The sequence below is a fragment of the Megalobrama amblycephala genome, linkage group LG10, assembly GCF_018812025.1.
Source record: "Megalobrama amblycephala isolate DHTTF-2021 linkage group LG10, ASM1881202v1, whole genome shotgun sequence".
NCBI classification, from domain to species: Eukaryota; Metazoa; Chordata; class Actinopteri; order Cypriniformes; family Xenocyprididae; genus Megalobrama; species Megalobrama amblycephala.
Window position 1 is genome coordinate 31,132,746 of NC_063053.1, and position 27,647 is coordinate 31,160,392.

Consider the following 27,647-nt stretch of genomic DNA (forward strand, 5'->3'; position numbering starts at 1 on the left):
CACAGCTATGTCTTCTCTTGCTCCTGTTCATCTTTCTAGTTTTTATTAGCAAAGATCACTTGAATCAATACATTTGATGGCCCCTCTGACTAAATGACAAGCATAAGATAAGATAGAGATTGAAAGGGGGAAAATGAATTAAAAATTGAGAAAAGGAATGACTAAAGGATGATAGTGTGTGTGTAGAGAAGGGCAGATAAAAGCAATAGCAGCTGGTCACCTTAGAGTCTGTGTTAATAATTGAGTGATCTTGCCTTTGTGTCAGAATAATATTACTGAAGCCTTATCACAGCAGAAGGATGACAAAGATCTGACTGAGGCCAAGGAAACAAGAGGATTCATGAAGCATTATGTGCCAGAGGTTGAACATTTAACAGACATTCTTGTCATGCGTTTGCTTAAAGGGTCTTTTAATTCTCCACAAATGTCACCAAAGAGCATAATGGTGATAATGACACACCAGTGACATCTAAAAAAAAAGCATAAAGTGCCTGCATTTTATCAACCTGATTGTTACTCTGGGCCATTTTTTCCCCTTAGAAGTCTATTTTTATATGTAGCTAAAGTTAATGTCATCTTCCTGTAGATGCCGGCAAGGTTTTTCTGGAGAGAACTGTGAAGAAATAATTGACTTCTGCAAGCTGCTCAGTATTAACTGCCTGAATGAGGGATTGTGTCTCAACCTAGTTGGAGGATATAATGTAAGTAACCTATTTTTTTTGCAGTGGTTTATTTGCACATGAAAAAAATCATTTCAGATCACATTCATTTGTTATATGCTTTTGCACTGGAGGAACCTTTTCATAGTTCCTAGAACTATTGGCTGAAGTAGTCGGATTTTGCCGTGTTCGCACCGCAGGAACGATTTTAGTTCTAGGAACTCCTTTTGGAAGAACTAAATTAGCTGCTACTTCAGAGTAGGGTCTAAACCAGCACTATAGGAACTATCAGTGATGTAAGTGTACGCTGATTGGTCAAACGCATGTCAAACACAGGCACCCGGTATGTTTAAAAAGCAGTGTAAACATATTTACTTCACGAACATGGAAAACAGCAATAACGGCATTTACCTGTTGTCTGCAGGGTTGTGTTCTTTACTCCGCCTCGATGATATGAAATACTGAAAGTTATCACAGGAGATTTCGTCTCTTAGCCCCACTTTTTGCTCTTTCAGTCACATAAATAATGCGTTTACATTCCATCTCCCTTATCACGAAACCCAGCGTTTGTAAATGTCGTGCTTAAAGACGCCATTCAGAGCTTCAGAGTTCCAATTTCCGGTGCTAATGCAACCAGGAACATGGCCTGGGGGAGAAATTAGTTCTTGGGGAACTATCCTAGTGGCTAGGTTCTAGAACTATTCGGTGCGAAAGTGCTTAAAGAGAAGCTAAACGAGAACTTGTGGATTGAAAGAGATATATGCTGTGTGTGGTGTTAGGAAGTTTGTAGAGAAATGTTGTCTATATACACTCACCGGCCACTTTATTAGGTACACCTTGCTTGTACTGGGTTGGAACCCTTTTACCTTCGGAACTTCTTTAATTCTTTGTGGCATACATTCAACAAGGTGCTGGAAACATTCCTTAGAGATTTTGGTCCATATTGACATGACAGCATCACACAGTTGCTGCAGATTTGTCGGCTGCACATCCAATGATGCGAATCTCCCATTCCACCACATCCCAAAGGTGCTCTATTGGATTGAGATCTGGTGACTGTGGAGGCCATTTGAATATAGTGAACTCATAGTCATGTTCAAGAGACCAGTTTGAGATTATTTGAGCTTTAGAAGTAGCCATCAGACAATGGGTACACTGTGATCATAAAGGGATGGACATGGTTAGCAACAATCCTCAGGTAGGCTGTGGGGTTTAAATGATGCTCAATTGGTATTAAGGGGCCCAAAGTGTGCCAAGAAAATATCCCCCACACCATTGCATCACCAGCAGCAACCATGGATACAAGGCAGGATGGATCCATGCTTTCATGTCGTTTACACCAAATTCTACCATTTGAATGTTGCAGCAGAAATCGATACTCATCAGACCAGGCAACATTTTCCCAATTTTCTATTGTCCAATATTTTAAGCAAGTGTGAACTGTAGCCTCAGTTTCCTGTTCTTAGCTGACAGGAGTGGCACCCGGTGTGTCTTCTGCTGCTGTAGTCCATCTGCTTCAAGGTTCGACGTGTTGTGCGTCCAGAGACGCTCTTCTGCAGAACTCGGTTGTAACCAGTGGTTATTTGAGTTACTGTTGCCTTTCTATCAGCTTGAACCAGTTTAGCTATTCTCCTCTGGCAATAACAAGGCATTTTCACTCACAGAACTGCTGCTCACTAGATACTTTCTCTCTTTCGATCATTCTCTGAATACTCCATGGTTGTGCGTGAAAATCCCAGCAGATCAGCAGTTTCTGAAATGCTCAGACCAGCCCGTCTGGTACCAACAACCATGCCATGTTCAAAGTCACCTTCAAAATCTTTCCTCCCCATTGTTATACTCAGTTTGAACTTCAGCAAACCATCTTGACCATGGCTACATGCTTTAAAATCATTGAGTTGCTGCCATGTGATTGGCTGATTAGATTTGCTTTAACGAGCAGTTGAACAGGTGTACCTAATAAAGTGGCAGATATATATATATTTATACAACAGTTCTTTCTGGTTCTCGAATCTGATTGGCTGATAGCCTTGCGATATTTTAGTGATAACAGCACTACCTTTTCACCTTTTGTATCACTCCGCTAGTGTGGATGGCGGCCGAGTAAATCCAACGTAATTTTTGCAAATACTACTTGTACCACAAACTGTAGTTTTAAGAGTTTTTTAGGTGAGAATGTAGTTGTTTAGACCTGAAATATGTGACTTATATTTAATCATAGCGCCTATTTTACAATTTAAGACATTTTCGGAGATGCGCACACCAGGCCGTCAACGGCGTTCAGGGGTCGTGCACGTGCCCAGAACAGCTTCATCTCGGCCAGTGCTGCAGGGATTTGCCGCTGGCTCTTATAGTGGTTAAAGCAGAACTAAGTAACTTTTTTACCTTCATAAATAGTTTTCTAAGTCTTTACGATGGTTAATTGACTTGTAGTGGTGTGTTTGAGGCATGCACTAACCCCCTCTGGCACGTGTACGCCAGAAAACAGCACTTGCAAGTTGATCTGCGCCAACCCAACACAATCACGCCTCATGTTCACGTTCATGAGAGAGTGACAAAATGCTTTACGGTAATTCAAAAACAATGTATATATTATGACTTTATAAGACAATTTTGAAAATTACCCACCTCCATCGAGATTTCTTGTACTGTATTTGCAAAACTACTGCGCTGGTGAGCGTTGTAGTCGTTGAAGTCCAGAGCTGCGCTTGGAGTATTTACGACAGTGTGATTCACTGAAGGAACCTGTAGGGGGAGCTTCGCAAATCTCAGCTTTAAACATGAGACATAATTAATTTTGGGTACATAAAACGGGCAATCTTTGGTCTTATTAATCCATTACTTGTTCCAGAGCAAGTCAAATTGTGCTGTTTGATCTTTTAATATATAAGGCTATATTCAACTTACATCTTCTATCATAGCATAGCATATTGGCTACAACTAGACGGTAAATATCAGACGAAGATTATTCTCTGCTCTTCAAATACATAAAGCCTTTATAGATAGTGTTTCTTGAGCAAAGAATATGCTTTACTTTTTTTTTCTTTTTTTTTTCAAACATCAGATCTTTATTTACCTTTGCATTGCAAAGAAGCAGAGATCTCCAAACCGCGTGCGGCACTGGGGCGGATTTATGAGGTTTGACTGACAGTTTGAGGATTCAATGGAGTTTTTGGAGGTTTTGGCACACATAACTTGTCACGGGCACACTGGTGCTTTTGTACGGTTGAATGAACTGTACAATTGTTTATTTCCTACTGTCATTTTTAATGGCTATTGTTGTTAATTTGTTGTTCAATAAATATTCCATATAAATTGTATCTGGTATTGAGAAAGGGTCCATTAGTGCGTAACATGGATTGAGTGAAAGTTACATTGAAGGTGCATTCACGCGGCCTCTAATTCCTGTAGTTACGAGATTCCTGCTTGTAAAAAGCGTTCACGTCCTCGTAGAGCTCGTAATTACAGCTTGTAAGCTGGGAGTTTTCTGAAAGCTCCCAGATGTACCACGTGGCCGCTATACCACCTGACTGCTGTAGATTCATTTAGGCGTTGATAGTGGTACCATAGAAACGCATAATTCCCAGTCAAAGGACGAGAACAGCTCAGAATACAACGTCACGTGTTGTCATCTCAAGATTTCGGCAAATACGAGGTGGCGTGAATGCAGCATAATACCCCCATTAGATGGCGGCAAAACTTTACAAGTGAATCAGTGAGTCACAAGAGACTTTTAAATTGAAAGGAACTTTTGCAAAGGAAGTTGTTTTTGCGCTCTGGCTATGATATGGAAAAGTCCCTTAGCTGTAAAAAGGACAAATACAAAGATTGGTTTCCTCAGCGGACATTCAAACGGACTTTTATAATGGATAAAGAATGAATGTTATCTCAGACACAGGTAATACTCGCTCAGGCGATCTCTCTATCTCTATATAATACTGTACAAAATACAATAAGGCCGTGTGTCCACCAAAGCGTTTTTAGCCAGCTGAAAACGCTAGGCGCTCTGCTTAAAACGCCTATATGTGAGCGCTTGAGCTGCGCAGCGTTTTTTTTTCAGTTGAGACGAAAAGTTTCTGCTACGATATGGAATATCCGCGGCACTGTTACTTATAACTGATTTTGCAGGTAATTTGTTTCAGGCTAAAAATGTCGAAACAATGTGGAATTACTTGCTATATATGTTCAGAGACCAGCAATATTAATTTCTCATCTATTTTGTTTTGTTCTCTGCTTGTTGATGTCGTTGTACATCAAGAATGTTGTGACAGTTGGTCGGTGTTGTATTTGTCCCGCCCCTCCTCCACTCTGATTGGATGGCTGAATAAAAAGTGACAGTGATGAGCGCAGCGTTTTACTCAAAGTTGAACATTCTTCAACTCGAGGCGACCAGTAAAAAACGATACGCTGAGCGCCTCGTTACGCTCCTGACGTTTAAAAAACGCGGTATTCCCTTTGAAAACAATTGAAAAAGTACGCTAGCAGCTGGAAAAAGGCCTAAGTTTCAATGGAGGGTCTCAATGTTCCTTCGTTACTAGTTCTGAAGTGATGTTTTAGAATTGGTAACGGAGGCTTGGTCCAACTGTCAACTTGAGATTTGAATCCGTGGTGGAAGGAAATAGTTCTGCACGAAAGAGGGTTTTAAAGACACTCCGTTGTTATTTCTTACTTATTTACACACTTGTGCAGTCGAACTGTTGCATAAACGCAATATCACACTCATAGCAGTGCGATATGGTAGTATATCAGCACGCTGTGATTACCTACGGCCGAATCACAGCCGTGCTGATATACAGCTAATATCGCACAGCTACGAGTGTGATATTGCTTGTCTAGTTGTATCCATTATGCTATGCTAGAGGATGTAAGTTAAATATAGCCTTAATATTAAATTATCAAATTTAACATAGCACAGTTCAACTTGCTCTGGAACAAGTAATGGATTAATAAGACCAAAGATTGCCCGTTTTATGTACCCAAAATGAATTGTCTCATGTTTAACCACTATAAGAGCCATCGGCAAATCCCCGAAGCACTGGCCGAGATGAAGCTGTTCTCGGCAGTTACACGACCAGTGAACGGCTGCTGAGCGCGCATCTCCGAAAGCCTCTAACCAAATTGTAAAATAGGCGCTATTATTAAATATGAGTCACAAATTTCAGGTCTATACAAATACATTCTCGCCTAAAATTTAAATTATAGTTCATGGTACAACAAGTGTAATAATTGAAAAAATATGGTGGATTTACTCGGCCGCCATAACAGTCACGATACAAACGGTATTATGTCTATATATAGTAGTTAGATTGTGTTCCTTTTGATTTCCTACCCAAAATGGCAATGCAAATACAGTCATGACATGACAAATAATCATCCCAACATCCACCAAAAATCTCTTCCTTCCCTAGCGGCTAATGCACATCTGTTAATTTATAAGACTTTTTTTTTTATATCAGTCTCACAGTCACATAATAGCGTCCTTGATTTATGCTCATGTCTCAAGGTTTCAGCCACCCTCTTCTATTTCAATATCATCTTTCTGTCACTCCCATCAACAGATCTGCACTTTGAGTGATGTGTCACAGTTATAAACTGTCGATTGATGTAGTCACATCTGTTTTTGTTATGAAGTGCTCTAGAATATGCGCTTCACATGAATTGATTTACTTCAAGTGCAATTTGTTAAACTATCAAAATTGGTGGTTCATACATGGGGATCTGTCAGTTATGCAAAATGTATGAATTTAAATGCTCTTTTGATATAATGCAAAAATATTTTTGAAGCAATGTCTTGTGTTGAGTAAATGACTTATGATTGATCCTGACTATTAAATGGTCTAAAAATGAAAATATTTTTAAATTTTTCCTTTTGTTGGAAAATATTATGGAAAAATAATAGAATACAGGTTTGGAACGACATGCAGGTGAACGAATAATGAACCATTTAATTAATCAGAATGTTCAAATATTTATTTTACAGGTATAAAAAGAACAAAATGAGGCCTGAAAAATATCAACATTCTCAAAAATGAAGGGGAAAAAATTGTTTTTGAGTGTGTCAGCATTAACTCTGAAAGATTTAAAAAAGTAGAAGTTCTTTATTTTATGTTACAATATGCTGATAACGTTCCGGAAAGCTCAGAATGTGTTCTTGAAGACTTATGGTTGATATATATGGCTTTCCTTAAAAATAACCTGAAAACAAATCTGAAACTTGAAAAACTGCAGGCTACCGTTGCGCATTGGAATTTTAAAGCCTGTTTCTCTGCAGAAGTTGCTGTGATGTATGTAAACATTAGCTATTATAAGAGCTGATTTGGTTAACATGCTGTTTGCAGACATCTGGTTGTTTAATTTCTAATCAGTCACATCCTTAATTAAAACTTTGACATAGTCCAGGAAACAGGCCACATTTTTTTCATTAGCAAATTGATGATGAATTTGATGGTCATCAACAACATTTTTCTTTTCTTGAACTTCCTTTCTCCCCCTTTAATCTTCCTAAACTCTATGCTGTATAACTGCCTTCTGAGAAATGATGAAGGACTGAATGAATCAACAATTTTTGATGTAAGGATATTTAGTAAAACTTTACTTTGTAACCATAGGGGATTTTACCTTTTCATCAAAAGCTTGAATGCATGTTTAACCGAACTATAAGAACAGCACATGATTGTAGAAGTATTTAGTGTTCTGCTGATTTATTGAATATCTAATAATTAAGGTTAATTACTATTTTTGTCTTCCCCCTACAGTGTCTCTGTGCACCAGGATGGACGGGGGAGTTTTGTCAGTACTTGGATAATGCATGCTTAGCCTATCCAAACAGATGCTTGAACGGAGCTACTTGCATCAGTATGAGTCAGCCAACTGCACCCCCGCACTATATGTGCACCTGTCTCCCTGGATACACAGGTTAAAAGAAAACTATATCAACAAACTCCGGAATATGTTATCCTGATTTATGTTTAAGTTTGCACAGAGTTTGGCAGCAGAAGCTTTTTAAAGCCACACTCATATTGATTTTTTTTTTTTTCTACAGTAGAATTGGAGAGGGGAATTATTGTCACGTTTTCATGCAGTGTTGGAGATTGCATATAGCTGATATATAAGAAAACAATTTTTGTTATATCCGTATAAATCTGAATATAGCATGTAAAATATTTTTGTCAGCTAGTGAATGTGTTCTGTTGGGGACATTTTTGAGAAAGTTACATGACACTTAGACCTGAATTAAAGCTGCAGTCCGTAACTTTTTTGGTTAAAAATGATCCAAAATTGATTGAGCAAGTACATAACCAGCCAGTGTTCAAAACTATCTCTTTATGGTAGCCTGATTCACAACGGTAAGCTTGTAATAATGTTTCCTAATTCGAGCATGCAAGTTGCACGTCTTTGCGTCATTACGTCATGTCTGTTTACATAAAAGAAAGAGTCCCAGCTAGTAGGCTATATGGCATGTGAGGATGCTGCAGGTGGCGGATCATTTATAGCCTTTTCTCACAGCAGCTGCAATAATTAAACGTATCATTTTGATGTCAGATTGTAATCCAAAAAGGTCTAAATGACAATCATCAGTGACAACTGGAGATTCACCCATAGTCAATGGCAAAAACAATCATTAGATTTAATCACCATTGGTAGCATGATTTATTGTTATATGCTTTTTTTCTGTCGGTCAGAACAAAAGTGGCAGACATGTTTATTGTTCAGATGACATTTTCCAGTGAAAATTCTTATTTTGGTCATACTTCCAAGATGTAGAATCTGTGATTCCGAAATACAGTATCCACACCGGGGTGGTGACTGACAGCAAACATTAGATACATCCGTGCTGAGGAGCCGTGCCGATGCACAACCCACGTAAAGGTGATAATTCTGCAAATAACTGCAATTTCAGGTTTTAAACAGAGATGGCGACAAAGAGGCAAAACTTACGGACTGCAGCTTTAAGGTAGCAAACTGGATTTAGAATTTGTTTTTGAATAAAAGGAAACTTCCAGAAATATTAATTTAAAGGTCCCGTTCTTCGTGATCCCATGTTTCAAACTTTAGTTAGTGTGTAATGTTGTTGTTAGAGTATAAATAAAATCTGTAAAATTTTAAAGCTCAAAGTTCAATGCCAAGCGAGATATTTTATTTAACAGAAGTCGCCTACATCGAACGGCCAGTTTGGACTACATCCCTCTACTTCCTTCTTTAATGACGTCACTAAAACAGTTTTTTGACTAACCTCCGCCCACAGGAATACACAAGAGTTGCGTTTGTAGAGTGTGTTTGTCGCCATGTCGTCGAAACGCTGTTATTTTCATCCCGCAGTCCAATCACCGGGTCTGATTCCGGCTCAAATTGATAGGGTAAAATTAAAGACATGTTTACAATAACACTGAGCGCGTGCATCTCCACGTTATGGTAAGAGGCGTGACCTTTCCGGGCACGGTGCGCTCAGAGCTGTCGAATCACAACACAGGAACCGCTGGCACAATCAGAACTCGTTACGTATTTCTGAAGGAGGGACTTCATAGAACAAGGAAGTCATCAGCCCGTTTTTATGACAGTGGAAACAGCGGTATACAGATAAGTAAATTATGTGAAAAATACTGTGTTTTTTTACACGCGAAACATGAACACATGTTATATTGCACACTATAAACACAATCAAAGCTTAAAAAAAACACGAAAAACGGGACCTTTAATATTTATACTGGTAGAGCAATTAATTTACTTGAATGCTCTACTTTAACTCAGAACTGTTCACAACGAAGCCAAACATCAATATATAATCAGTATATTTTCATATTAATATTTATTTTCATAAATTATGTACATTTAATGGTGCTGTTTTTTTTCGATGGTTGTTCTTTTTTGGAATACTGAGGAAAACTTGTTCTACTTATCAGGAAAAAACGGGCATGTTTAGTGAAAATTAATGATGTAATTATATTTTGTTACAAAATTTATGTTAGGCCAAATCTTGGAATTGCAGTTCAGTAAATTACTCTCCTTGTCATTCAACATCCTGTGGGCATGGCCAGTTCTATTCAAATTCCAACTCATGAATTTGAAAAGGAGCCAGTTCTGAATTTTGCCCTAGCCTGAATGACACAGTTTCATGTCCAACATCTATATCATCAGCTGTAATGTGACTCAGAGTGCGTGTCCCACTGAGACGAGTCCCGCTGCCCTGAGGCATCTCTTTACTGTAACTCATCTTTGCACATTGCCCTCCTAACTGGATTATTCTGTAATTTGTTTCATCATGCCTGCTAAATGAAGGGCAAATAGAGGTTAGAGAACACTTAATCGGTAAATCTAACTGGGAAAGCAAGATCTTTCATTAGCTTGGCCACCAGTGCATGAGCACAGGAGGAGCTATTTGCCTAAACAACCCAGAAACAAATAAACAAATGAGAAATGATTTACTGGATTTCATCAGTTATGACGTGTTGATCTCGGTGAAATGCATTGCAGTTCAAGTCTTTTAGGCATTTTACATGAATTGTAGATGATATATATTTCATGACACCTATAAACCATGACATGTTATGAAGCTGTATTGCCTGAAAAATGCCATCCCTGAGAGATTTTGTTAAGTATTACATAGCAGATCTCATATTGTCGACGGGATAATCGCCAGTGCTTCTGTGTCCTTGTTATCACCTCTCAGTCTCCTTGATGGCTCTATTTCCCTTCTTAGCAGATGAAGAAATCCATCTTTCCACATCCCAATTGTCAGCGACAAGAGGCACCTGACTATTTCTGCCTCTCTGTGGGCTGTATAATAGATTAGAATACTACAAGGAGAAAACATGTCACAGCTCAAACCTCAATGTTTTATTTAGACATCTGGATGATGCTGGTGATATCTCCATCGATTAATGACCCCAGAGACTTAAAAACGACCGTTCCTGTCCCATTTCTCACCACTGTATTGCCAGAAGGCCAATGTGAAATGTCAAGTGCTTTCATTATAATCTTCCTCCAAAAGTCAGACGACATGTTGAGGGAAGATAATGTGACTTCTCTCACAGCAGAGAAAAGCATTGGCGAAGCAGATCTTGCACTGGATAAGACTTTCAAATGTTTTTTTGTTTTTTTTTTCCCACAGCTTGCGTTGCTTTTTCCATGCGAAGATTTGGTTGATTTGATTCCGTTACGTTAATTGTTACGAAACTGTGTGTGGATGAAAAACATTAGACTCAGATCTGCCAATAAGCTGGGAATATGACCTTCAGAACAGTTCTTGAGTTGCTGCTGATTACTAACTGCTGTAAATATGAACTGCCATAACATCCAAAAAATCCCATATGCCCTGCTTATTAAGTTAACCTGAAGATAACGATGCAGCTTAATTTATAATGTGCTGCTATCCGTAATCTTCAAGAGCATTCAGTTAAAAAATATTTCTTAAAAGAATAATTCACAATAAATTATTATATACATATGTACTCATCACATATGATTTTTTTCCCCCCTGTGGAAACAAGAAAACAGACTCTTAACCATGTCTGTCAAGCTCATTTTAGACAAAAATAAAAAACATCATAGTACCATAAAAAGACTTTTAGATATTTTAAATGGTGCATTTAAAATTTCATTATTCATAATAGTTTTAGTAAAATTTTAGTACATTTAAGCACTTTTGTCCTTTTTATTAGTTTTATCTTAATGTTTCTCTTTAGCTTTATCATAAGCTTTATTTTATTTTTACTTCAGTTTTAGTTTTAGTATTTTTAGTACTACCAGTTTTTCGTGGAAGCTTGTTTCAGCCACTAAAAGAAAATAAAAAAGGTAATTGCGACTTTTTATCTCACAATTCTGACTTTTTTCCCTCCTTTTTCTTCTTCTTTTCTCAAAATTGCGAGTTATAATGTCAGAATTCAAGTTTCAAGTTTCAAGTTTAATTCATTTCTAAAGCACATTTAAAAACAACAGTAGTTGACCAAAGTGCTGTACATATAAAAAGGGACATAAAACAAACAACAACAATAAAAAGGGCAATATACAAAACATTACGAATTAGGAAACAAACAAAAAAACTCCACAGCTCTTAGACTGTATTAAACGCCAAAGAATAAAAATATGTTTTAAGACTAGTTTTAAAAGCAGTTAAATAAGGGGCCATCCTCACAGACAAAGGTAGTGAGTTCCAGAGTTTAGGGGCAGCTACTGCAAAGGCACGATCACCCCTGTGCTTTAGTCGTACTCTAGGAACTGTCAGCAGCATATGATCAGCAGACCTCAGAGACCTTGATGGGATGTGCAATTGTATAAGGTCAGAAAGGTAAGTTGGTGCTAGGCCATTTAAAGATTTATAAGCAAGCATTAAAACCTTAAAATCAATCCTAAAACGAACCGGAAGCCAATGTAGCGAGGACAATATGGGCGAAATATGTTCCCGTTTACGTGTCCGTGTTAAAAGTCGAGCTGCTGCATTTTGCACTAACTGCAAGCGTGAGAGAGAGGCCTGGCTGACCCCAACATAGAGAGCATTACAATAGTCTAAGCATGATGAAATAAAAACATGTATAAGCCTTTCAAAATCATTAAATGACAAAAAAGGTTTAACTTTAGATAAAAGCCTTAACTGACAAAAACTTGACCTGACTACTGAGTTTATCTGTTTATCAAGTTTAAAATCTGTATCCATTATTACCCCCAGATTTTTAACAGTGGATTTGACATAGGGAAGCAAGGGGCCCAAATCAATGTTAGAGGTCTTATTAGTACAGTTTGGACCAAATATAATGATTTCAGTCTTGTTCTCATTAAAGTGTAAAAAATTTAAGGCCATCCAATCCTTAATGTCTTTGAGACAGTCAAAAAGATGTTTTAAAGGACTGGCAATTTTCGGCTTTAGTGGCACATAAATTTGTGTGTCATCTGCATAACAGTGAAACGAAATGTCATTTTTCCTGAGAATTGACCCTAATGGGAGCATATACAAGGAGAACAGCATTGGGCCGAGAATAGAGCCTTGAGGGACTCCAAATGGAAGGGGTGCTGATGAGGAAACATGGCCACCAAGGTGGACAGAAAAAGACCTGTCTGATAGGTATGACCTGAACCACTTCAGAGCAGTACAATTAATACCAACAAAATGTTCCAAGCGGGAAAGTAAGATATTATGATCAATGGTGTCAAAAGCAGATGTGAGATCTAAAAGCATAAGAATTGCAGAGTCTCCTGAGTCAGTAACCAATAAAAGGTAATTAAAAACCTTTAAAAGTGCCGTTTCTGTGCTATGAAGAGCTTTAAAACCAGACTGATATACTTCTAAAATTGAATGTCTATCTAAGAAAGATTGCAGTTGTGTACAGACTATTTTCTCTAATACTTTAGAAAGGAAGGGAAGTTTAGAGATTGGTCTATAATTAGACAAAACCGTTGTGTCCAGGTTGGATTTTTTTTATCAGAGGTTGGACCAGAGGGGTTGGAGAATTGAGATATATAAACACATTTGTGAGAAATAAAGTCAGAATTGCGAGTTATAAACTCACAATTGTGAGATATAAACTCGCAATTCTTACTTTATAACTCACAATTGCGAGTTTCTCACAATTCTGAGAAAAGAAGTCCTATTGAGGAAAATAAAGTTTTTTATAAAGTCAGAATTGTGAGATATAAACTTGTAATTTTGACATTATAACTCACATTTCTGACTTTATAACTCACAATTGCAAATTCATATCATGCAATTCTGAGGGAAAAAAGTCAGAATTGTGAGATAAAAAGTCGCAATTATACTTTTTATTTTTTAGTCAGTGGCGGCATTACATTAACTCGTTTTTATCATTTTTATTTTATTTTATTTCAGCTTTATTTCAATGAGCAAAAACAATTTTAATAGTTTTAGTTAAAAATAACAACACTAAGAAAATCATGCCATTTCTTAAGTCCAACATCCTTTGCCTCCTCACTACTTTTTTTCATTGCCTTTTCCATAAAAGCTGAGTCACTTATATACTGCCCCTCTTTGGCATCTCTCGTAGTTCCATATGTTGGATCAGTTTATATACAGTCTGTCTGCATTAACTGTCTGAACTGTGACTCAGTAAATGGCACTTTGAACTGTTGCTAAATTAGTTTCTTGTGGGTGTTTCAGGATATAAAATATGATTTGGCCTCTCTTCTCTGTGACGTGCACCTACAGTGAGCCATAAGGGGAAAAAGTTTCCAAATTTGTTTCTAAATCCCAAATGTCAAAAGTGAAGTCAATATGTTCAGGGGAGATGGAGCGTAAAAGCTTAACTAACACTCCATTCACACCCCTGTCTTCCTGCAGGACGCTACTGTGAGGTTGAAGTAAATGAGTGCGATTCCAGTCCCTGTCAGCACCAGGGAACATGCACAGACTTTGTTGGATACTACAACTGCGCCTGTCCTTCAGGTACGAGTTTCTCTTACTCCTGAGAATGAGCTTTTCTTTTTTTTGACTGTGCCACAAATCCCCACCGTGCCAGCACCAGCGGCTCTGACTGACAGCTGAACAAATCACTCCCGTTCTCACACTGCCAGAGCTCATTAGTACTGCAGAATTGTGTCAATATTGTGTTATGAAATGCTCTTCCCTTTTGAGGCCACTGCATTGATATGGTTTCCTCCCGTAATTGTTGGTTCTGCTCACTCTTTCTGAGGCATGATTTGCATTCACTGATGCAACCTGATGGCTCACCCTAGAGATTGGCAACTCACTGGCGGGGTTACAAGCATGCTTCTCTGCCAGCTGCTCCCTTCCGCTCGATGAGTAGAGGACCCAGAGTCCCAAACGCCCCCTCCCTAAACCTGCCCACGCGTACTCGCTGCTCAGAGAAAGAGATGCAAAAAGGAATCATTTGAATGACTTTCTCATAAAAAAATGCTGTTTTTCTTTTTTTAATAATAGTAGTAAAAAAACTTGACTAGGTCATTGTGAAATAGTGGATATAATTAATAAGTATGTAAATACTGAAAGTATGTATAACTGTATGTATACAATAAAGTATGTAAAACTATAAACTACTAAAAGGGTTAGCTCACCCAAAAATGAACATTATTATTGTGATCTCAAAAATACTCTGTGAGTATTATTGTGATCTCAAAAATACTGAGTATTTTTGAGATCACAATAATGATTTCAAGCCATATGGGTCTTGATTCTTTGGAAGAGAGTTAATATCATTTAGTTCACCCAAAAATGAAATTTCTGTTAATTACTCACTCTCGTTACACACCCGTAAGACCTTCGGAACACAAATTAATAGGGCCCTATGAAATCTGTTTTATTTTTTCCCAAATTCCATTTTTTTCCATTTTAAGTTTTTTGGACTTGATTTTAATGGTTAAATTAAATTTTAATAATCAAAAAGAATGTCTAATTAATTGAATTCTTAAAAACAACAAATTTATTCATAAAAAATGTATTTTTTAATATATTTTGTTTTTTTCAGAAATTCTGTTGCATATTTTAATTTTTCTGGCAATCAAATGAACAGATAACATTAATTGAATTTCTTTTAATCATGAAATTAAACTTTTATCAAACAAAGTGCTGCACAACAGAGCTTTACTGTTAAAATTAAAACATGGAACAAAAACTGAGATTGTTCCTTTAAAAAATAGTTTTAATAATTTATTATTGTTATTATTATTATTATTAAGTCTATTAGTGTTAGTATTATTATAACATTGAAACGTATCTAAATTTTACTGTACAGAAGTAATAGACCACTTTGGAGCAGACGTCACAATTACGTCACTTGCAGCTGCGCGCGCATACTGGTTGCAGAAAAATAGCGGTAGCAATTGAAGGAATTTGCGTGTTTATTACTCCCAGTTCGGACTTTATAACTCGCAATTGTGAGTTTATTTCACAATTCTGAGGGGGAAAAAGTCAGAATTGCGGGATAAATTGCAATTCAGAAAAGACAGAATAACGAGTATATCTCACAATTCTGTTTTTCTTTGTAAGAAATGTGAGATGTAAACTCAGATTTGCGAGAAATAAAAGTCAGAATTGTGAGATATAAACTCGAAATTAACTTTTTATTCTTTTATTTCATGGCTTCCATAGACTGCTACTGCTCAACTGTCATTTTCTGCAACCAGCTAGGCTCCGCCCACATAAAACGTCATCGCTGTTTGCAAACACCAAATTGGTCTATATGTTTCTGTCAAGTTAAATCGAACTTTTATTTTGACGGGTTGCCAAGTGCTTTGAGTCTCTGTGTTTATGGTATAACGATTTTTTTTTTTTTTTTTTTTTTCAAATAAAGCGTTAAAATGCTGATGAAGTGACTTTTGAAGACGAATTTTGTGCGTTCTTGAGGCGACAGAGGATGAAAACACTGCGAGCGTCACACGTGCTTCAGTGTGTGTGTGTGCTTGCGTGTGTGAGGTAAATAAAACCGCGCTTCTGCGACATTCATTTCAGAGACACACAACATGCAGAGTTCATATTTAAATAGTATTTTTGTGGTTTAATATTCACAGACAATCTATATCGCGATTTAACGACCTGCTTTTTATTTATTCATCAAAAATTTGACAAATTCCGTGACATTCCGCATTATATAGTAAATTACATTTTTATTAATGGATTCCGTGATTCTGTCTGTGTTTTCTGCATCGCAGAACTCATAGGGCCCTAAATTAAGATATTTTGATGAAATCCAAGAGGATTTTTTATTCTCCATTGAAAGCAATGAAATTACCACATTGAAGGTGCAGAAAAATGGTAAAAACATTCTCAAAATGTGACCCGATCTGGCGAAATGAGTCGGAAGTCGCAACGTTCTATTTTAAGATATGGGCCAATAATGTGGAAAAACAATGAAAAAAATCGATTTTTTTTTTTTTTTTAAGCTGATTTCAAAGAAAAGACTTTCAAAAATAATCTCCCAAATTTTCAAAGTCCAGATAATTGAGTAAAGGTATTTAAATGGCTATTAAATTTGACATGGTTTTACTAAATTCGCTGGAAATGAACTTCTCAACTCCTCTCATCACTTATGAGCATTTCCCGGTATCCCCTGAAACGTCATTATCTCTGCTCTACAAATATGGTGTTACACGTTGTATAGAACCAATCAAAAGGCTTAGAAATGTAAACACACTGACCTAAATGCTGATTTTTAACAATGGGAAGCCCCGGGCACGCGATCGGTCCAGCCATCCTCCTGTCAGACTAGCGCGCCTTATAAAATAAAACTCCTATTTGCGTGTCTCTCTTTAAAAGCCAATAAAAATTGAATCCATATAGGTAGCACAACATTTTTTTTTTTGCATACAAAACCAAAGACTTTAAACTTTCATATCAAGCCTCCAACATGCTTCTGTTGCGTTGTTTTCACCCTCTAATGAGTCTGAGTAATATGCGTTTACAACAAAAACAGCACAGCCGCTAACTGAATACAAGTATGTATATTTCACGTGCTCATAACTTCATGAAAAATGCACAGATCATAAAAATGGCACATCAATATTTAAAGCAGACTCTCAAGATTAAAATGAATCCAAAATCAATATAATATATTGCGTTGATCACAAGATATTACTCAGGGAATGATTTAACATACTTGGCTAAAAACATGTCTCTCATCTCTTCGGGATGCAGTGTGTATCCAATGTTCCCGGACCCATCCATGTTCGTTTTCCAACGTGGAATAACACAAAATAGATATAATTTTAAAGCTTAGAATCTCATCTTTTTAATGCATCTAACCATTTTGAAAAACTCCTAACGAGTGCTGAGAAGCACCTCTAAACCGGAGTTTACCGCCCGTTGGCGCCACCTGGCTGCGGAAAAAATGAACAACAATTTTTCAAACTATTCTTTATGCTATCACCACGAAATTTGAACCAGATGCAGCTCACATATAGGAGAGAATCACCAAAAAAATATTTTTTTTAGCGATCTTATTGTGTTGCTGAGTTATTCCATGTCAAATAAAAAAAAGAAAAATTATTTAAAAAAAAGTATATTTTCTTTGTCTTTTATCAGCTGTTTCTCAGCAAGAAAATGTCCAAATGTAATGCAATTTATATTTTCTTAAAATTTTAAATGTTTTCTATCAAATGATACCTAATGCAATGGATTTTGAAAGATATCAACAAAAAAACGGGCAAAAAACTTTAAAAGCGATTTTCTCAGGTTTTCAATTTGAAAAAGAGGGCAGACAACCATAATTCAAATGGGTATATCTTTAAAACCATTTAAGGTATGACTTTGACTAGGATATCATTTTAAAGCTTATTGTCTCATCTTTCCATTGATACCAAAATCTCAATTTTGAAATTTGGGTCACTGTGACTCATTTTGCTGGATCAGGTCACAAATAGTCAACGTGACTGCAGTGGTTCAACCTTAATGTTATGAAGCAAGGAGAATACTTTTTGTGAGCAAAAACAAAAGAAAAACAAAAATAATGACTTTATTCCACAAATTTGTTGAATCCCTGTCAATCTCCCCTGTCATTCTGCTACACTATTTATGTTGCAGAGCTTCCGTGTTTACGTCTGAACAGCAGCTCAGTATTGGCCGGCTCTGGTCACGTGAGCAGCACGGCGCATGCGTATGATGCAGGCCAATACTGAGCCAGTAGAGTTCTGACATAGAACCTGGAAGCTTTGCAACATAAATAGCATAGCAGAATCACAGGAGAGAGATGAATTTGTTGAATAAACTCATTATTTTTGTTTTGTTTTTGCGCAAAAAATGTACTCTCGTCACTTCATAATATTAAGGTTGAACCACTGATGTCACGTTGACTATTTTAGCAATGTTTTTACTACTTTTCTGGACCATGAAAGTGGTCATTTTTTTGCTTTCAGTGGAGAATAAAAAAGGCCTCTCGGATTTCATCAAAATATCTTAATTTGTGATCTGAAGATGAACAAAGGTTTTATGGGTTTGGAACGACATAAGGGTGAGTAATTAATGACAGAAATTACATTTTTGGGTGAACTAGCCCTTTCATATCTGTAAACTTATGTAACGTTCTGTAATTGTTTTCCTTCACTGGATAAAAGTTTTGGATCTTAAATAATATAATTACATATTTTTTATTTTGAATTGGAACATGAGGTAATCCAGTTTATTTAATGTAATTTTGCTGTAAATGTGGTAATTTTAAAACTCATTCTGAAGGTATGTTAAAAATATTAAAGCTAAAAAAAAAAAATACAAAAAATACATAAATTTACTAGTTGACCTCTCTAATTGACCATAGTTGACCATCCTGACCCTTCCTTAATTTTCATAAGTGTGATCTTCCTGCTTAAGCCTCCATGTGAATGTATTCTGAAATGATTAGTTTTCATTATGTAAACTAAATGCAAGCAAGCCAGTTTTTATTTTTCTCTCACTCCAAAAGCCCTTGAACAAACTAGCCTGGCCTCTTTCTGACCTTTACCATTTTGTTCTTTTCACTTGCACCGACTGGCTTTTAGGCTTTGAATAGGCTTTCAAAAATTGATTGCCGTTTTCTTTTACTTTCTTTTTCCACAAAACAAAGAGGGTGGAGGTTGGGGAGGAAAGAATTTGATTTCCAGCTTGCTTCATGTTCATTGATTGACCTTATTGATTGAGGCACAATGACATGAGGAATATATGCAGTGCGTTCTCAAAGGCATTAACAAGAGCGAAGATGTTTCAATCTTGTTTAATCTTTTAAATTCTAGTTTTGCACAGGATTTCTTTTAGTTCCCAATCAAGGAAGCAGCCACGGTAAAGGCTAAGCAATTCTTCAAATTGTTTTGCGTTTCTCGCCTCCCTTTGCAGGATACGCTGGGGCTGACTGTGAGATTGACATAAACGCCTGCACATTTCCCAATGTCACCTGTCCTCCTGGGACGTTCTGTGAGGATTTGCCAGGTGACCAGCTCCATGTATGTCACACTCAGTGCCCTCGCTATCTCCAGGTAGGTCAGAATTGGTCAGACTCTTCTAGTCCTTCGTAATTCAAATAATTTACATCGCAGTGTTCTGAACTATTACTGAAAATTAGGAAATGTGATTTTATATGTGCATTAACACTGTGGTTACAATAATTCAAACAAAGGTAATAATAAATTAAATATAAACAAACAAAACTTCCAGTCATCTAAACTATTTTACCAGTGACGAGACAATAAAATAATTCAATCAATCAATCAATCAATCAATCAATCAATCAAAAAGTCAGTCAAGTGTAAACAGTTATTCAGAGTAACAAGAAGGAATATGCACCTTTTTTTTAGTGCATGAACTCATTTAAAATGCATACACCACCCTTCTCACATTTTCTTAACCTGCTCCTTTCATGTGCTTAAAAGGAAATGATGTTCTTAGCACGCTATATTCTTTTGAAGATGTGTGAAGCTGTTTGCAAGCTTTGTCACTGACTGAACTATATACCAAAGGCAAATTGCATGTCCCTTTTGAACACGCTTGATCATTCAGATTTGTTTTACTTGTGTTGATAATCACCAACGTAAATGGCAATTAAAATGCATTAGCTTTCCTTCATTAACCAGCATGTTTTATTTAACATGGAGACCAAGCAATCATGTTTACAAAAGACCAGAATTACCTTTACACACATATTTAAATGAAGGATTGTCCTGGAATAATGGTTGATTTTCAATTTGACAGCCATGTGCCAATGGAGGACATTGTGTTCTTAACAACATCACCAGTTACGGTTGTGTTTGTGCACCTGGATGGGCTGGGCCGACCTGCTTGGTCAACATAAATGAGTGTGTCCAGCACAGGTGTCAGAACGGAGCCACCTGCGTGGATAAGGTTGGTGGGTACAGGTGAGTCTGGGTGAGATTTTTTGTTCATTTTTTTTTTTTTTCAAAAAAATCTCTTAATGCAAGGTTTGTTTAGAGTGCAGCAAATGCCTTGCAATTAAGTGAATTCAAATATGATTCTGTTTTGTTCATACAAAGCTTTTATAAAACAAATGAAATGCATTTCAAATGTGGTTATATTAGCATGAACTTAAATGCAAATAAAATTAGCAATGAAAGGGATTTACCAAAAAATAAAAATTCTGTCATTATTTACTCACCCTCATGTTGTGCCAAACCTGTATGCTTTGTTTCTCTACTGAAAAAGAACATGTAAAGAACCATACAATTTTTTTCCATACACTGACAGCTGGTCATGACTTTGAACTATCAGGCTCCAAAAAAGACACAAGGTGCATCCCAACTCGCGTACTTATGCACTATTCTATGATGTTTTTAAGTATAAATAGTGTGAGTAGTGCGTTCACACTGAAAATTCCTAAAAGAAAAAGTACACTTTAAATAACCGGATGATGCACTAAATTAACGGAAAAAACGAAGTGTGGAATATTGGACACTTCATGCACTCAACTGTCGCAGCTTTAATTACGTAGTGGAGAGGAAGGGAGGATCGGACTCCGTTGTTAAATGTCAAAATAACCTTATATAATTCACGCACTACATGAATGAGTGCATAGTGTATAAGTGTGTAGTGTATAGTGCGTCATTTGGGACGCAACTACAATTTCACACCCTAAATATTCCATATAACTAATGTTCTATGTTCCAAGCCTTCTGAAGCCAAATGAGAGCTTTGTGTTATGACCAGTGCAAAATGTAGTCATTATTTGGTGATAACCCTCACATACACTCCTGCTCTCAAATCAGATATGGCACCTGATGCAGTTTGAATGTCAGTAGCATCAAACAGTGATTTTTTTCGAGGGACTTGTAACCAAATGTCATTGTGTCTAAGTACTGCCATAGAACCTAAATTATATTTCCAAACTGCAGTTGAGGTAAAAAAAAAAAAAACACTTTAGGTAACACTTTAGTATGGGGAACAATTCTCACTTTTAACTAGTTGCTTAATAGCTTGCATATTGGCTGTTTATTAGTACTTATAAAGCAAATATTAATGCCTTATTCTGCATGACCATATTCTTCATCCCTAAATCCTACCTTACTAGCTATTAATAAGCAGTAAATTAAGAGTTTGAGGCAAAAGTCATAGTTGAATATGTGTTCACCAAACCAAAGTGTTACCATTTTTTTTTTCCCCCTTTTATTTATTTAAAGATTTGGGCTGGATTTCCCAATAATGTTGTCTCTGGCTATGAAGACTCTAAAGGTATCCCTTAACTGATATACCTTTTCTAGGCTTGTTCCCTGAACTATCCCTTAGAATCAACCTTTCTTAAGTGTGACTTTACCAGGTGCTGTTCATGGCGATAGTGCTGAATTGGTTGATATCGATGGCTCGAGAATCGATAATTCACTCTATGCAGGGCAGCTTCACTGCAGTATGTGAAAAAAAATGGTGGTCTTTATAAAAGAAGCACTTCAGAAGTAGAAATTGCATTTATCAGGACTCATGGGATCTTATAAAAAATAATCCAAATATATTGTAATTTATCTATATTCTGAGGGCTCTATATTTTGGCTGAGCCCCCAGCATGAGTTTAAAGTGACTGTTATTTTAGAACACATTTTTAGAATGTATTAATTCCTTGGAGACGTGTCATGCAGCTGACAGATACGTACAGTATGTATTGCGTTTTTATCGTTTATCCTTTTTTATTCAAAATATTCACAAACTTGTTAACTATATCATGAATTATTTATATTCCGATTGTAAAATATGTGGAAGTGAATGTGTTTTGTCACACAATGAGTTTGCACCGCAATTCAGAGCTGTCGGATTTACAAATTTTCCCTGAAATACATGAAAGTATGTAGCCGGTGAACTGGGAGAAGAATAGAGTAAACTTTGTTTCATACACACTGTGTATCTGATATGAATAAAACACTTCGTCAAATTATATAATTGAAAGTGTTATTATTGCAGCTTCCATAGACATCAGTGTATGGAATTTGATTTTAACAAACTATAAATGTCTTTTATTTTGTATAGCCTAGTACTTCATTCGAATGTGTATTTAAATGTCTGAAATCTAAAATAAACCTGATGTAGTTGAAAACACTGAATAGTTGTGATATATGACAAACACTGAGCACGTCTGTCTCTAGCTCAGCGCCAAAGCACATTTGAATTTAGCAGTGAATCTTTGCGTTTTATCATTTGACATTTATCCTAATTGAACACTGGGTGTATTACATCTTCACAATTATGTTCGTATGGACTGTCAACAGTGATAAGGTATAGCTAAGAGTGGTCCAGACCAAACTTACGAACGAATGACTTACAGAAGGTATACTTAAGAGAGTTTTGGGAAATCCAGCACTGGAATATTTATGTAAATACATAATTTTATAGTGTATGGTCACTATGTATGGAAAAAAATATTTTGTGTTTCATAGATACACACAGCATAAGAGTTCAGAAATTACATGAGTGCGAGTAAATGACAAAATTTTAATTTTGGTATTAATTATACCTTTAATATAGCATGATGTTGTCTTAATGCTTTTTTCTAAAAGAGTGATTGAGATGGATGTATCCATTTTAAACAAGATGCTTCTTCTCAATATAAAATTAAAATTGATATTCTGTTCAGGTTCAGTAGCTGTTTTCTGTCTCATTCTAGAATTAAACCACCCATAGCTGCAAAAACAAATAGCATGTTCCTGTGATAGAAAGCAAAGCAAATTACATTGTCCTCCCCCATGACTCAGCCATTTATTTTCATACTGTGTCCGGCTGTTTTGCTTGCGATTCCATTTAAGAGATACTGTTTTATGCATTCCAAGTTGCCTTTGTGGTCACGGATACACTGGAGTCTACTGCGAACTTGACATTGACTTCTGCTCTGGGCATCAGTGTTCAGAACACGGCGTCTGTCTGGACCAACAGAACAACTACACCTGTCACTGCATGCTGGGATATGAGGGAACGTTCTGTGAGCTTGAGACGGATGAATGCAAAAGTGCACCCTGCGCCAACAGTGGCACTTGCATTGATCTGGTGGCAGGATACCAATGCCTGTGTGCTCCAGGATTTAAGGGTAAGCTAAATGATTTATTCGGTGGTACCACTGTCAGTCTCTAGCCTATGGAAGCTTTTTTCTGCCACTGAATAAAAAAATAAAAAAGGTAATTTTAACTTTTTATCTCACAATTCTGACTCTTTTTTTTTTTTTCTCGAAATTTCGAGTTTACATTTCACAATTCTGACTTTTTTTCTCAGAATTGTGTGATATAAATTTGCAAGTTATAAAGTCAGAATTGTGTTATAGGCCGTGTGTCCACCAAAGCGTTTTTAGTCAGCTGAAAACGCTAGGCGCTCTGCTGAGAGCGCTTCTGCAGCGCAGCGTTTTTTTCCGTTGAGACGCTTTGTTGCTATGATACGGAATATCCGCGGCACTGTTACTTATAATTGATTTTGCAGGTAATTTGTTTCAGACTTAAAATGTTGACACAAAGTAGAATTACTTGCTATGTATGTTCAGAGACCAGCAATATTAATTTCTCATCCATTTTGTTTCGTTCTCTGGTGTTTGTTGATGTCGCTGTACAGCAAGAATGTTGTGACAGTTGGTCGGTGTTGTATTTGTCCCGCCCCTCCATCATTCTGATTTGATGGCTGGCTAAAAAGTGACAGTGACGAGCACAGCGTTTTACCAAAGACTATAGAATAAAAGGCCGTGTGTCCACCAGAGTGTTTTTTCCAGCTGCTAGCGTACTTTTTCAATTGTTTTCAATGGGAATGCCGCGTTTTTAAACGCCGAGAGCGTAACGAGGCGCTGAGCGTCTTTTTCACGCTCAAGCGCTGAGAGCTGGGCGTTTTTTACTGGTCGCCTCGAGTTGAAGAATGTTCAACTTTGAGTAAAACGCTGCGCCCATCACTGTCACTTTTTAGCAAGCCATCCAATCAGAGTGAAGGAGGGGCGGGACAAATACAACACCGGCCAACTGATATTCCGTATCATAGCAACAAAGCGTCTCAACGGGAAAAAACGCTACGCTGCAGAAGCGCTCTCGAGCACTCACAGACGGGCGTTTTAAGCAGAGCGCCTAGCGTTTTCAGCTGGCTAAAAACGCTTTGGTGGACACACGGCCTAACACAAGACGGGTCACTCGTATTGTTTTGAATGGGAGAAAGTGTAACACGCAATATGGCGGAATAAGCCCCGCCTTCTAAATAAGAGCCATTCGCCCACTGGTAAAGTCTTCGCGTCACTTCAGCGCCCGTTAGAATCACCGGTTTCTATAGAAACAGTCAGACCTTTTAGGTCTGCGCATGCGCATTAGCTTGATCCAGCCTGAAAAATACAGTTTTTTTTGTCATGATTCGAGCGTTTAGAAACTAAATTTATGAGCTGGTTGTTGTTAGATTTCATTGTTGATTTCAAATATGAAATTTAATCGCAAGGTTGGCGAACAGTTTTGGAGAATTTGATGTTTCCCCATTCAAAGTGATTGCATGATGCCCAGGATGCCCGAGAGGCGTTTCAAAGATGGCCGCCGAGTGAAATGACTTTTGGCAATTGCTTCTCAAAACTAGCCCAATCGCATTTTAGGGTGGGTTCCATGGAAAAAAATCACGTTCCAGAGGGTAAAATCTGCGTTTTTGGTGGGGCTCCCCTGGTAAAATTCACATTCCAGGGGCTAAATATCATGTTATTTGGGGTCGATTCAACCCGCGGCAACAGTGTAAAAGTAGCCAATTCCACAGGAAAACCTTGGACTTGGCAACACTGTTCGAGCCTGAATCGGAGCAGGGTGGTTAGGATTTGGGAGGTGGGAGTGTGAGTTTGGTAGGCGGAGCAATGAAGAGAGGGGTGGGTTTGTTTGGGTTGATTTCAAATATCAACAATGTCCAACAGAGTTGTTCAAATTCTACTTAGAGCACCTTTAATTCTCAATGAATACAATTTTCCTGTGGCTGTCCTACATTTTGTCTCTTTGAATACACTGTTTTTCTTGGAAATGTGTGATATTAAAGAAGTAAAACTGTTTGAAATAGTGATTCACACTGACTTAAAAAAAAAAAAGATTACACAAGTATCCACCTTATTTTTCAACGCAGAAGTAAGGTGTTTTCTGTGAATGTGTAAGACTTCCGATTTATTAGTCGCTATAGGGAAATAACGAAAAGAATATCAAAGTGCAGTAAACTTTAAAACTGTTTGTGCTAAAAACCAGCATGTTTATAATTAAGACAATACATTAAAATAATATGGTAAGAAATACCAATTTGCAATATCAGTTAGCATAAAGAGCTGTTTTGTATAGCTAAAAATAACTGGAAGTGAAATGACACCGGAAGCCAGACACATTAAAATTACAAATGGCCACGCCCGCTCTTACCTGAAAAATAAGGTGGATAGCATGATATGAGACAGGCTTCTTATTATCCATATTGTCTGTGTTAATGTCCATCATGCAGGTCGAACGTGCTCCGAGAATATGAATGAGTGCCAGTCCAGACCCTGTCTTAATGGGGGCACCTGCATTGATCTGGTCAATTACTACATTTGTATCTGTCCACTCGGTAAGTAAAGTCCAGCACACTGTTGCGAAACAACAAATACATCCTGAGCTGAGAGGAGTCAGCTGTGCTACAGCATGGATGATTTAAAAAAAACTTGATATATGCACATTATGTATATATATATAAAAATATATATATATGTTCTTAGGAAGGAGCCACAAATCCATTTAGGTAATTATTCCCCAGGAACCATCTAGACTTTAGTAAAGATCTTATCTCCAGAGCTCACATGCATCTGTAGATGTGAAGCTTTATTGGTTCCCAAAAAAACATGTCCTGTATGACTCATGCTCCCTGTTTTCAAGATAATCTGCCAGCCCAAGGGGAAGAGAATCCATCAGTGTAAATTTTCTAGTGTTTATTAAAACGGCCTCTCTTTAATTCTCTCAAACATGATGGTGACAGAAAACAGACCTCCATCTTGTCAGGACAGGTCTCATTAGAGGGCACGATTCTTACGGGAGATGGTGTGGTGTTGGAGGATGTGATCAGGTTAGAACCTTAAAAATTCATTTAGGTTTTGGAATTCAACAGTCAAGATTGAATCTTAAAATAACAAGTGATGGGAAGCCATTTTCGAAAGCCTGTTCTCAGGAAACAATGCCTGAAAATCTCAGCATTTCATTTTAAATAAACTTTCCAGAAATCATATTTTTCCCATCTCAGGAGTACCAAGTACCAAGGCTGTAACTGCCATAGACACTTACAGACAGTAGTGGTCCAAAGTTATGTCCAGACTAAGAAAACTGACATCTTCACCCCTTATCCAAATATTATAAAAAATGTGTTAAAGATTTTGTAAGCATATTGTGTATTTGTGCTTGGAGTCAATTGTTTGGTCACACTTTAGTTTAGGGTCAAATTCTCACTATTAACTATTAACTATGACTTTTGCCTCAATAAACTCGTAATTACTGTTTATTAGTAGTTAGTAAGGTAGTTAAGTTTAGGTATTGGGTAGGATTAAAGGATGTAGAATATGGTCATGCAGAATAGGGCATTAATATGTGCTTTATAAGTACTAATAAACAGCCAAAATCCTAGTAATATGCATGTTAATAAGGATTAGTTAAAGGATTAGTTCACTTTCAAATGAAAATTAGCCCAAGCTTTAAAGGGTTAGTTCACCCAAAAATGAAAATTCTGTAATTTATTACTTACCCTCATGCCGTTCCACACCCGCAAGACCTTCATTCATGTTCAGAACACAAATTAAGATATTTTAGTTGAAATCCGATGGCTCTGTGAGGCCTTCATAGGGAGCAATGTCACTTCCTCTGTCAAGATCAAAGGTACTAAAAACATATTTAAATCGGTTCATGTGAGTACAGTGGCTCAATATTAATATTATAAAGCGACGAGAATATTTTTGGAGTGCCAAAAAAACTAAATAATGACTTATTTAGTGATGGCCGATTTCAAAACACTGCTTCAGGAAGCATCGGAGCAGAAATGAATCAGTGTGTCGAATTATGATTCAGATCGTGTGTCAAACTGCCAACGGCTGAAATCACGTGACTTTGGCACTCCGAACAGCAGATTCGACACACTGATTCATCTGT

The 27,647-nt window shown here is 37.1% G+C and overlaps 1 protein-coding gene across 1 annotated transcript in view; it reads left to right on the top strand.

Annotated features, from left to right (window-relative positions):
• The window catches only part of LOC125276355 (protein eyes shut homolog), a 36,278-nt gene extending 9,450 nt beyond the window's left edge, over positions 1-26,828 (top strand). Inside the window, exons 4-10 of the mRNA XM_048203802.1 lie at positions 587-701; positions 7,415-7,574; positions 13,945-14,049; positions 19,420-19,559; positions 20,272-20,435; positions 23,343-23,596; positions 25,981-26,828. Of these exons, the coding sequence (XP_048059759.1) occupies positions 587-701; positions 7,415-7,574; positions 13,945-14,049; positions 19,420-19,559; positions 20,272-20,435; positions 23,343-23,596; positions 25,981-26,093 (1,051 nt within the window). The 3' untranslated portion in view covers positions 26,094-26,828. The remainder of the gene's footprint in view (positions 1-586; positions 702-7,414; positions 7,575-13,944; positions 14,050-19,419; positions 19,560-20,271; positions 20,436-23,342; positions 23,597-25,980) is intronic.
• The last annotated feature ends 819 nt before the right edge of the window (positions 26,829-27,647 follow it).